General features: G+C 35.2%; 1 protein-coding gene across 12 annotated transcripts in view; it reads right to left on the bottom strand.

Annotated features, from left to right (window-relative positions):
- The window catches only part of PPFIA2 (PTPRF interacting protein alpha 2), a 288,488-nt gene that overhangs the window by 61,668 nt on the left and 214,248 nt on the right, over positions 1 to 12,572 (bottom strand). For all 12 annotated transcript variants that reach the window (XM_058805647.1, XM_058805650.1, XM_058805658.1 and 9 more), the window contains 2 exons: positions 2,431 to 2,652; positions 1,655 to 1,801 (listed from right to left, as the gene is read on the bottom strand). In XM_058805647.1, coding sequence (XP_058661630.1) covers positions 1,655 to 1,801; positions 2,431 to 2,652 — 369 coding nt within the window. The remainder of the gene's footprint in view (positions 1 to 1,654; positions 1,802 to 2,430; positions 2,653 to 12,572) is intronic.

Here is a 12,572-nt window from a genome sequence, read left to right as displayed (position 1 = left end):
GGTATTAACTCAAGCATGGAACAATGTAGGCTGCCACTCTTACTACTGATTTGAGGCTCACGGATCTCATAAAGGTGAATAAAAGGACTTGTAAGATGACACTAATTAAGATGAAAAAGCTCCACTGATAGATGTAGTATTTATCTGGCAAAATAATAGTACTGGCAACAGTAAAATGAGGATTTTCTAAATGGAAATACAGTCCACCTTACAGAAAAAATGTACATATGACCTAAAATGGGAAAGAAGCACAATTCTGAAAGGATAGAATTCCCTGAATAAATTGCCAAACATAATTTTCTGAATGAATGGCAATCACATATTACGAAAAGTTAAAATTGACATTTCGTTCATTACAATTAAATCTCATTTTACAAAGGTGAAATTGAGTGAGCTGTGATACCTATTAGAGGGAAATAGGAGGACTTTTTATAATTGCAGCATCTTCTGGCCTACTGAGATGCAGCACACAATTAAGATTTTTTATGGTGGCTGCTTTCTTGTTCAATCCAGGTAATACAAGACAAAAGTGAAAAAGGAGTGTGATTTTAGATTCTTTTTTAATCCTTCAAAAAGCATGGAAAGCCAGGCTTTTCTTATCTCCATGCTGCAAATCAACTTTAAGTCTGACTATGTATACTCTAAGCCTAGCTGCTTTGATTCCTGCTTTGAGCAGGCAGAACTCTGCAGCACAGCTTGACTTTGGCAACAATAAGAACTCAGATACAAGTACATTACTTTTTCCATCGTTGGGTGGTTTTTCCCCTGACAATTGAAGACACCTCTTAAAATAGTCTAAGGAAGCTGGCAAAAGCTGGAGAGTTTGAGTTCTGATGGTTTAGTTTCCCTGAAGAAGTATCAAATACATATATACACACACAGATACAGGGAGATGTGTGCTTGTGTGTGCAAATATATCTGCATACAATTATAGAAGCAGAAATTATCACATCACACAGGCTAATTTCCCATATAGCACTTTAAATTGTTTAAAGACATGCTAGGAAAAAAAAGTCTGATGCTGAGGCTGGGTTTGAATGATACAGTATGATTTATATTCACTTCATGTTTGCTTTCAGTTTATATCATATTCTTCAAATTACAAACCAGTGTTCTATGCTCAGTGTACATTCCAGATTTGGAATCACCATGGAAACAAAGTACCATGAGAGAAAGCTGCACAGTCATGTTATAAGCTTTCTTAAAACATATTCTCAGTTAATTTAGCTTTTTAAAATTGTATTTGCACTCTACTCATTTGTAAAATCATTAGAATATATTGTATGCAAATTCTGATCTTTTCTGCAGAAAGGAATTTTTTCAGCTCAAGCTATTTTTTAGAAAACAAAATTCCAAAATTGTCACATAAGAAGCCAAGATATTCCACTACCTAGGGAATAAGACTGTGTGCACTTATGCAAGACTATCAGAAAATACAGTTATTTTCCAACATTGAATGTACACATTGAAATTATTGTACACAGCTGTAATAGCTGATCCGAAATTTAGAGATGCTGAACAATTTAGGAATTTTAGATCAAGTGATGTGTGGATTAAAACTGAACAGATTAACCTAACAGAAACCTCATGTAGTAAATTGCCATCAGTTTTCATTGTGCATGAAGAATAGAAGTGGCTGATGCAGGTGCAGCACCTGGCGCAGGATGGCTTCCTTGTTGGCCAGCTCGTTTTCCAGCTTGTCGTTCATGTCGTGTATGGAGGTGGATTCTCTCTGAGCACTGAGGTAGCGCTTCTCCAGCGTAGTTATTCTTTCTTCCATATCCTCCTTTTGTGCCATTGCCTAATGTGACAGAAAAAGCCCCATCAGGAACCATCCAATTGAAATGCTACATAATTTATACCAGTTTAATTTTCATGCTAGCAGTAGACAGGATTGTAAGGCAGGCTCAGTAGTTTATTTCCAGTTTTAAAGAGAATTCTTTGGGATTTCTTGTAGCTATGATACAGAATCACAGGATCAGCTACGTTGGAAAAGACCTTTGAGATCTTCAGGTCCAACCTATGACACAACTCCACCTTGTCAATTAAACTGTGGCACTGATACTATACCCAGTCTTTTGTTGAAAAGAAACAGTGTAACAGGAAGATAGCTAATGAATACTAAAATAGATTCTAGACACCAACCATCCACACATAGTGAGAATATCTGCCTAAGAGATGATATACTGAGAAACATCACAATTTAAGAGGAGGAAATAGATGGAAATTTAAATTTTACTTTCATTTATTAAGAGAAAGGAATACATTTCTAGTACCATTTCTCAACTTAAATTTTCTGTCTCCTATGTTTAAGGGCTTTCATCAGCGCTCAACTTTTGCAGCTCATATACATTGGCCTCTATCAGTTTGCAGTGGATATCAAAGGAACAACAATCAGGAAATATGAGGTGAACATGGTGAATTCCTTACCTCTCTAATGTCTCTCTGGTATTTACTGTTCATTTCCTCTGTTTTAATGAGCTCCTTTCTCGTAGTCTCTGCTTCCTGCTCTACCTCTCCCACCCGAGAAGACAGTGCAGCCAAACGCTCCTTCATCTGTGCCATTTCATAGTTTTGCTTTTCCAACAGCTCCTGAAGCTCAACAACTTGACTGGCTTCATCATTTGAGTCTATTGAGCCATTGGATAGGCGCTGTTAATTGAGAAGAAACATTGATTAATTATCTTTTAACGTGGGCTCTAGCTAAAGAATTTCTAAAGAAAAGACTATTTTAGAAATTATCAAAGTAACTAGGAAGGGAGAAAACATTTTCACAGTAGATAAGATAGGTATAGCTACAAAAAAAATCACATTAATTCATATAATTGAATTCCAGAAAGTAGCATCACAGAGAGATGTAAACGCTTGCATTAAAAGCAGAATACTACACATAAAAAGGTTTAGTTTGGCATTATGAATATTTGAGTACAGATTACAACAATACTTCTAAAAGTCATCAATTTGCTTTCATTGGTCTTAACTAAACTTACATAGCATTTTAACTTAAATAAAGTTTATATCATTTACAAAATATACCATGCTGCAGACAGGAAACAACATTAATAAATCACAAACTCAGTGTACCAGAAAGTGCTTTCAGTCTGGACAACATACTGGTGAGATTTACATTAGAAACAAGTTCTGCTGAAGTAATTTATGTGCTGCTAAAAGCCTTGGTGTGAATATAGTTACAAAAAAAAAAAAAAAATCAGAATTCCATAACACATGCTGCATTTGGGATATGATCTCAGCAATATGATTTATATTCCAAATGAATGATTTCAGGATAGAAGTGCATTCACCAGCAGGACTTGCTGGTATTGCCTCATTTCAACAGATATTAACATTAATCTTTTCCAGCATAGGCTAAGCTTATGGTTTCATACGAATTTAATACTTTCATGTGAAAAAAAACAGGCATAATGAACAAAAAAATATTAGAAATATTTGATTTGTCCTGCAACATGAAAAAATAAAACTAAAGTGCCTAACCTGGCATTAACTTTCTTGATTATGTACAATTTTATCAGCAAAATTTATATTATGAAGCACAGGAGCAAAATATTTTGCTGTAACTACAGTTTTAAACATCATAGAGAAATATTGATCCTAAAAGGTCCTTATTGTTCTCAGGTGATAATGTGTACATCAATGTAGATATGAAAAATTCTTAGCAGCATCTGAGGGGAAACCAGCTTTCATTAGCACTTTGTACTATTATTGTCTAAATATATTTATACAGAAATCCTCTGGCACATTCTAAGAAAATTAAATAATGGCTTCAACAGCATTCTTTTCTCAATCAGCCATAAAATGAACCCAGATCAAGATCACCTGCCCCACTGTTCATGACTGAACAAAATTACTTTAAAAATTCACTGCATCAAGTAACTCAGCTCGAAAGTTGTATTCTTTATACTATCTAATTATATTTTAGATATTTGATGTTAGCTAATGAACCATTGTTGATTTACTTTCAGGACACCATGGCAAGATGACCATAGCAAATTAAAAACTTATTTACACTTAGTTTGGTATTTTGAACGTGTTCAATTATTCTGCTTGAATCAAAATGCTATTTATATGTAGCAGTCACAAATTAAACCATACTCAAATTCTCAAACAGGATAAGACAGCTAAACCATCAGACTTTGAAAATTTTGAAAATTTAAGATAAAGATTTATCTATGACAATTATAATCTCTTTTACAGTTATAGTCTCATACAGAAATTTTAGCAGTTTCCACAGGTTAGCAAATTTTATCTCGCATGGAATTTGCCCTGCAGTTCTCTGAAGAGCAGTCCAGGAATGCTGCAAAGTTATAATAAGCCAAAAACCAAATCTCAAATGCAATAAATGGCATATGTTCATGTACCTTATGTGACACAAACCCTGTTAATTATGAAATGGCAACCCGTGGGATCTGGGAGTACATTCACTGCAAGAGAAGTATCCTCCTTTCATTAATGAAGCTTTTTTCCTTAAGATATGAATAACTAAACCTCATAGAAATTAAGTCTGAAGAACAATTTTTTTCTACTAATTTACTTGGTATCTGAGATTTCTGGAAAGACAAGTGATATTGCAGTTACCATTTGTCTCTCACCACTAAACCAATGCAGTGATTGACAATTATGTATGCAGGTACTTTGTTCTATGCACATTAACTTCCCTCTTAGTTCTTTGATGAACTCTTTTCACCTAGTGCTTTAATTCTAATCATCATTCAGCTTTGCTTTAAATTTTTCCTTTCATATATAGAGCTGGTTGGTATTTAAAATTTCCAACTTACTAAAAACATCAACATTTTTGTTTTCCTGAGTAAGACCAGGATTTTAAAAAAGCTTTTGTAAAGACATAAATAAAATTTTAAAAACTCAGTTTAAAATCTGGTGTATTTTGAATTTTGAAGCATGCTTTAGAAGTTTACCAAGGGATTTTAACCGACATTTTGTCACTTTTATGCCTTGCTATTATTTTATGATATATCCATTATATAGGAACATTACATACAGCAATCACTTTGAAGGACCACGGGTAGAAAGTTATTAAGTCCTAGTTCAAGAAATACCTGATATAACATTCCTCAGTTTTTTAAGGAGGGCTTTTATCAACAGTTAGGGTAATAATTCCCCTTCTCTCTCCCACAAAAATAGCTTGAACAAGAATGTGAAAATATGCTGTGTCAGTAGAAGGAAAAGGCATTCTGTAGATGGTGATTCCAATTCACTTTCTGAATGAGTGAAAGGAACAGGAACCTCCCCTTCTCCTGAGAAGTTTCCTATGGAATAAGCTGGAAGGACAGAACTGCAGCATCTTCTCTATCATCAGTTTTATGAATAATGTCCATGTTTGATTGTTTTTCTTGTTCGTTCTCTTGCTGAATTTTTTTAATCTGGTTGAAATTTTTTGTTTCCTGGTATTTATGGAGCTTCTAGTTGTGGATGCTGTCCATCAATTTCAACACCTTGCAATTAATAAATCAATTACAATGTTGTTGCTTTATAATAATTACAATCCTTTGTAAATAAACTATTAGTTGAATGTTTGAAACAATGAAATTGAATGGATATCTGCTAATTATTACCTGAAGCACTACAGGAGAACTTTTCAGAAAAGCACACTCAAAAAAAAAGTTTCAAAATAGACATTCTTAACTATCATATCCCTATACTACCCCAAACGGCCAAAAATGAAAGAAATAGTGTCAAATTGGGGTGGTGGAAAAGAAAGTACTGGAAGTAATCTGAACTAATGAGGAAATCTTTAAAGAAGGAATGATAAAGAAAACTTTATACTGGTCAAAACATTCTAGCAGAGAAAAAAAATGTACATGGTGCCTAGATCTGTCTTAGAAGTTAATCATCCAGATTAAGTTTTCAACAAATTTTAGGATGCTGTTTATCAAAAGTGGTCATGAAAAAGCTACACATGGCCACACTCCTTAAGTTCAACTAGTTCTCAGGAAATAATCTAAGACCAATGGCTACTTTTCCTCGACTAAAGAAATGTGACAAGCAGCTCACATGCTTCAATGCTTTGAGGGTTTTTTGCTAACTGGTTTACCCAACATAAATAGTCCATCTGTTTCTATCACATTTACTTATTGAGGCTTCAATGCTGCAGAAGTGGCATCATCACAAAATTCCCCCCTCATCTTTCCTGCCTTCTACAGACATGGCAGGTGCACACAGCTGCAGTGTGTGCTCACTGCTGCACACACTGGGAGGCCTCTGGCCTCTGCTCCTGCCCCTTTCCACAGCTTTCTCAGCCACACGAGAAATCTGGATGGCACTGGACTGAAAGGATCAAGAGAAGTGTAAGACATCTTTCCTTGTGCTAGGTAAGAGCAAACAAAGGTTTATGAGCAATGACATCTCTACCCAGCAATGCAGCACTTGCATCCCTCCTCTCATGGGAAGAATGAGGGAAAGAGCAACAGCAAGAGGATGCCTGTTGTGGGTTTTTGTAAGCTAGGATTTTTTTTTGCTTTTTTTTCTGTTACATCAGCATATCACCACACTAGATAAGTAACTGATATTGCATAAAAAACATGGTTATTACTGTGGGTTTTAAATATACTCTTCCTTCATAAAGAAAGCCTTTACACTCACTCAAATATAGTCAAACAAGATCAGAGGAGAAACAAAAAGGATGGAATAATCACCAAGTAAGTCTGATGACAATGATGGTACTAACTATAACAGATGACACACTGCATAGACAGGGATGAGGGGATAATAGAGATTAAACAAGAAATATCTGGGGGGAGAAGTAAAATTTTAATTTCTTAAGGTGTGTGGAAAAGGAAGAGAAAAGTAAATGTTCCCTAGCACTGAAAAGAATGAAAAGGAAAATAACATTGCTGGAACATGATTTTCTTTCTTTCAAGATCCAAAAAGCACGGCAGTAAGACAATCTGCTGTTCACATAGGAGTGTCAGCAGGGACAAGGACTGCAAATTGGAGCATTACAAATAACCATAAATCCCCCCTATATTGCTGCTGCTCTCTACATGAGATAATAAAAGGGAAAGCAGCTGCAGACTAGGTTACTAGGAAAAAAAACAGAAGAAAAGGAATAAAGTGTAAAAGGAACACCATGAGAAATTGTAAATTAAGGCTAATCTGGAATACTGTAGTCTTTGTTAATCTAACTCATACTGCCATTTCAATTAAACAGTAGCAAAATAACACTGGAGGCAAACTAACTGGAGTTACACATAAGGTAAAATAATTAAAAAACCCAAAGGACCAGTAGGGACACCAGTTTACAGAAGTTTGCAAAAGAAATGGTAAAATTGTCCCAGGTTATACAGCAAAGTTCTTTTCCATTTTATTCTGTAGAAAGAACTTATGTTCAACTAAGTATGTTGAAAACATACATGAAAACATACATGAAAACTACATGAAAACCTAATTTTTAAAAAGGAAATCCCAAGAACAGTAAAAAAGCACCTCCAGGTGCTATTTCCTCTCCAGCTGTAAAACATCTGACACAAAATATCTGGTCTAAATACTATCCACGAGTAATTACTTACATATTTTGTGCTACACTTTAACCACAGAGAGTGGTGAGGAGGAAACCAATAAGATCTCATGAGGTTATTTGTGAACAACCTGCAGCAGAGACAGGACTCATTAATGTGACAGAACTCCTCATTTGTGCCTCTTAGTTTTGGTTGTACAAGCACAGGTGATTCACAGGATGTCCATATGCACAAGCATTTCCATGTCAGAGAACTAAATTAAATTCTGTCTAACCATAAGGTACCTTTGATTAATGAAAATAATCTAAAAATTCAGAATTCTGGTCTCAGAACTCCTAGAACAAGTATTTTCATGGTGTAAACTTTGGGGTTTTGTGTGTATGTGTATTCTCCCTTTTTATTTGTGATTTTGTTTATTTAAACCCTAAAATGGTCCTCACATGGAAATCTGGAAAATTTTGTCCCAACTCCTGAGAGAAAAGAAGTTTTTTTTTTTTTATTATTTTTAGCTTTGTATTGATGGAGATGCTCCTTTCAGCTTAGAAAAGCCGGTCATGAAGGCCACATCATCAAGGAAGAGACAGAAATACAGGTTACTTCAAAAGTCTAAACTTCTCTGAATTCTATAGCATGGGAATATAAAACAGTAAGTAAAGTAGCAACCAAGTTAAATTATAAAGGTCATTTACTTTTATGAAAGCAAGTGTAAAAATCAATGCTGCAAACAGTAAGACTTACTGATGCTGTTTGAGATGTAAGAATAAATAACCACAATAAGAGGATGCTTTTTACTATAGTATAGAGTTCTTCCACCCCATTCCATTAAAATGCCTCATGCAAAACATTCAAAGAAAGTGATACTAACAGAGACACCTTGCTATGCAATAGACCAAAACCAAAGGAAAACTAAACAAGCATGATCATCATCCATGTAACCAGCACACAAACCAGAGTGTGCAAAGCTATACCAAAACCAGTAGCATTAAACCTAAGCTGCCACAGTCATTTCTAAGTGGTTGATTGCCTCTGTACTTAAAAGTTATTCTACTTCTCTAGGTTGTTTCACACATTTTGGTCTGTGCCAGGCAGTAATCTGGTCATTAGAGGTCTCCTCTTCAATTACTCTGAATTGTCTCCAACCTCTAATTAGCTATCAATTACAATATTCTCTCAACTGAAATTTTTCTTCCCTACCCCACTACTGGTGTAAAAATAGCTACCTTCTCTAGCACTTTCCTCTCTAAACATCCTCACTTTAGTGATCTTTCTACTTAGCCATCAAAAGACTCCTAGTTTTGTTACTAATATAAAGATCTAGAATGTCTGTTTCCTGATCAGCTTTCAGCTCTTATTCATCTTTCTGATGCCTGTGATCATCTGTCCCACTTTAGTTGTTCTGCAAAATAAGGGATGGGAGGGTGTTCACTTGATGGGTGGGCATTTTTTCTTCTTGTTGCTGGTCCCTTCCAAAATGCCTGCCTGTTTCTCTTTTACAGTATTAGCAGACTTTCTCAGCTCTCAAAGACAGAAATCAGTTACTGCTCCTTTATTTTGAGGGCTATCTAGCTGTTCCAACCAAACTACACACACAAAATCAATTCTCATTTGCTTTGACTAGCACCTTTTTTTTAGTAGCCTCCCCATTCTACCATTAGAAATTATCTCCTGGCAACTCCTTGCATTAAATCAGCCAGCAAAGATCAGTCAGCCTTGCTGACAGCTACCACCGTACTTGAACATGTAGTAGCATATAGGGGTTTCTACTCGGTAAAAAGGAAAAGAAATTTGTATGAATGCAAGGGACACTAATTTATAGGAAACAAGCAAAGAACTGTTTTCTTGAAAAAGATCTGAGAAGTCTATTGATTTATCATTTAAATTATGCATAAGTAATGCAGCTCTGTATGCTACAGTGTGGGGCACTAAGTATTCATAGTCATGCAGCCAAACTAAACTATTGAGCAGAACAGTACTTACAAAACACTTGCCTAGACTCTTTCTGAAAGAACACTGCATACTGTCCTTAGATTCATGAAGGCTTCCAATCCCAGCCACAGCTTTTATCCATGTTTCCTTTCACCCAATACTCCTCACCTCCCCAGGTGTGTCAAGCCATCAACATTCATTAAGTCCCCCTCAGCACATGATTCTTCAATTAGCTTCATCAATATTATTCCAGAAAGATATAATTTAAAAAACAGAAAGATATCCACACTTACTGTAAATAAACTCATAATCTGCTAATCAAATGTATTTTGTATTATTTCTCTAATGTAGAAAGTAAAGGCTTTGGGGCAAGAATCACAGCTCCCAATATTTGTTATACATCACATTTATACATAAGTCCTTCCTTCACTCCTTTCTCTGCCATTTCACTGTGCTGTCAGTTGAAAGATTTTTTTATTTATTCATTCAAAACAAAGGTGTGTATGTGATATAAACTTTTTTCAGTAAAAGCTGAAACTGGAAGTTTTCTGCAGATTTCTATTAATCATACAAAAACATGCATCTGAAAATCCAAAAATAATCAAGTCCAAAACCCAGAACAGATTCTGACGATTATTCTGAAAGACATTTGCTACTTTTATAAATAGTATTTAGATTTGCACTCTGAACATTTTAGCTCACTGTGTTTGCCTTGGCAAAACACCTTTTACTCCTACAGAATACAATGCCTACAATTTTTATCAATGTTTTCACAGATTTTTACATTCATAACTTACTGATTTAATTTGAACATTTGATTTAATTATTGTAATATGTTAGTGTTATGAGTAACAAGAAAAAACCATGATTCTTAAATTAGCTCAATGTGACAGCCAGAGGTTTTTTATAAAGAAAAATAGACCCAGCTGTTTAGCTCTTGCAAAAAGTAAGTATATAAGGCTCTGAATTCTTCATAAAATGTAGCATCTGGTCTTCATGGCACCAGAAATACCAGGCTGTTTCACCTCTCCTGGTCTATGTATCTGCTTCCTTTTGTATCTGGTATTGTTTTGAAGGGAATTGCCAATTTCTGTTGGTAAAACTGCCCTTACTATAGGTAGGACCAGTGTGCTTCCAAGGACAAAACCCTGATTTACACTTCACTTAAATACTTAGCTTTTGTGGCTGCAGTGTAACAGAAATTCATGCTGAACTGGAGTTCTCAAGCAGGAAACTTTTTGATACAGCCATGGCATCTTTGAAATGGATGCAGTCATAGTCAATGGATGTAGTCAATAGTCATTTCTCAGGGTAATTAATCTCTGATAAAACTCCACTGACATCAAAAGAACTATTGCAATGCTTTTTTAATATCTGAATTATAATGTGTGGAACCTAATTTAGGAATATTCTCCATTATGAGAGGGAAACAAGCAAAATACAATTACAGCTCAAATGGTGGACATTTAAGGTGTACAACTTCAGAAGATCTCCTCTTTTTCAAAACAACTTTAATGCTTCTTAATGCATATGATCCTTTCTAAAAATACTGTTTTACTGAATAATTCAACTTTCATGGTTCTTGAGGAAACTGAAATAAATATCAGTAGCAAACAATGAATTTACGTGAAAACAAACTCCTTATTCCCAGTATCTTATTTTTGGCTGTTCAGTCCCACCATTGCAGCATCCCTAGATTTCCTAATTCCTTCATTCACTTTATTCCCTTTTCCCTTTATTCACTGAGAACTCTCTCTTTCCTGGCTTTTACCTGTGGGGCAATCAGGCAATTGTCCTTAGAGATTCAGTAAAGGATCTGGATGGCAGCAAGCCAGACCTAAGTAGGAGAATATCTGATAACAGAAATGGTTGCATCTTAATTCAAATGCCTCAGCAGGTGATCTTTGTCAGGTGTTCTTTAAAACAATTTTCCAAAGTCCTTTAAAGCTCTTTGTGCAAGTTGGCCTCTTTGCAAGTTTCCATATTTTCTAGCTTTTAAGTTTCTCTTTCCTAAATAATAACGAATTGATGATGGCTACCAATGTAAATGCAGAAAGGTAGAGAGCAGCTAGTGCAGAGGACGTGAATTAGAGTGCACTGGTTGATCTGGTGTCAATACAGACTCCTCATAAATCCCTACCCAGTATGCTTTCATTACCATAAGGAGCAAAAACCTTTATTTCAGCTTAACCCAACCAACCTAAATTGTTTTTATTAGGAAGCACAGATGTTTTCTGGACATAATATTCTAGAAACATTCAATTAAAAAAATGATGATAACGATATGTTATATTGGATTTCATTCCTCTCATGAGTGTTGAACTATGCAGCCTTCTTAAGGATGGATGGTCTTATTCCTACTTCTGCTTGTAAGCAGCGAACCCAATAGCTCACATCAGAAGACATGGCTTGCAAAGAAAGTGGGAAATCAGAGATTTTTCAACAGTGTAGTTGGATTTAAAAGCACAATTGAGAGGGGTGAACACTGTTTATAAAAATTTCACAGATGTGTCTCTAAATAAGGTTTTGCAAAAAGGGAAGTGCTTTTTGCATTTGTTTACTGTGTGTTTCTCAACCATATATATTACTCAAAGGAAAAACACATAAACTGCAAACTGTGTAAAATTAATGCCTGCACTGTGAGTGCTCCATAGTAAATTGGATTGACTATAAAATAAATAATGATGACAGCTATTTTTTCTAAGTATGATTTATGCCACTGTTCATCATATGGCGTTACACAAAAATGCACAATTAGAGATCCAGGCAGCAGCTCTACTGATTTCAGCTGTCTGTCAAATGTTATGTTACGCTATCATTTTAATTTATTAATTCTGAAGCAAGAGAGGAAGATGCTCAATTTGGTTTTTATCAATGTGGAAATCTAAGGCTAAGGAGAAAACCTTTTTTACTAAATCAGTGTCTACATTTTGCTGTCTCTCAGCATTAAGCAGCAAATACTTGGCCTGAATTCTACATACCTATTTCCTACCGAAGGAGTCCTATTTAGCTTCTCTCTATACAAACATGGACAGAAATTGGAAGAATATCTATAGCAGGATAGAGCAAAATTACTTTTTCTAGTTTTTGTGTCTCTGTTACCCCCTTAGGGTCTCTCTTTTTTCAGGAATGTTTGCATACACAGCTTTCCACATA

This window comes from Ammospiza caudacuta, chromosome 5 (genome assembly GCF_027887145.1).
Source record: "Ammospiza caudacuta isolate bAmmCau1 chromosome 5, bAmmCau1.pri, whole genome shotgun sequence".
NCBI classification, from domain to species: domain Eukaryota; kingdom Metazoa; phylum Chordata; class Aves; order Passeriformes; family Passerellidae; genus Ammospiza; species Ammospiza caudacuta.
Note: the sequence above shows the minus strand (reverse complement) of the source record. Positions and strands in the feature narration are given on the sequence as shown.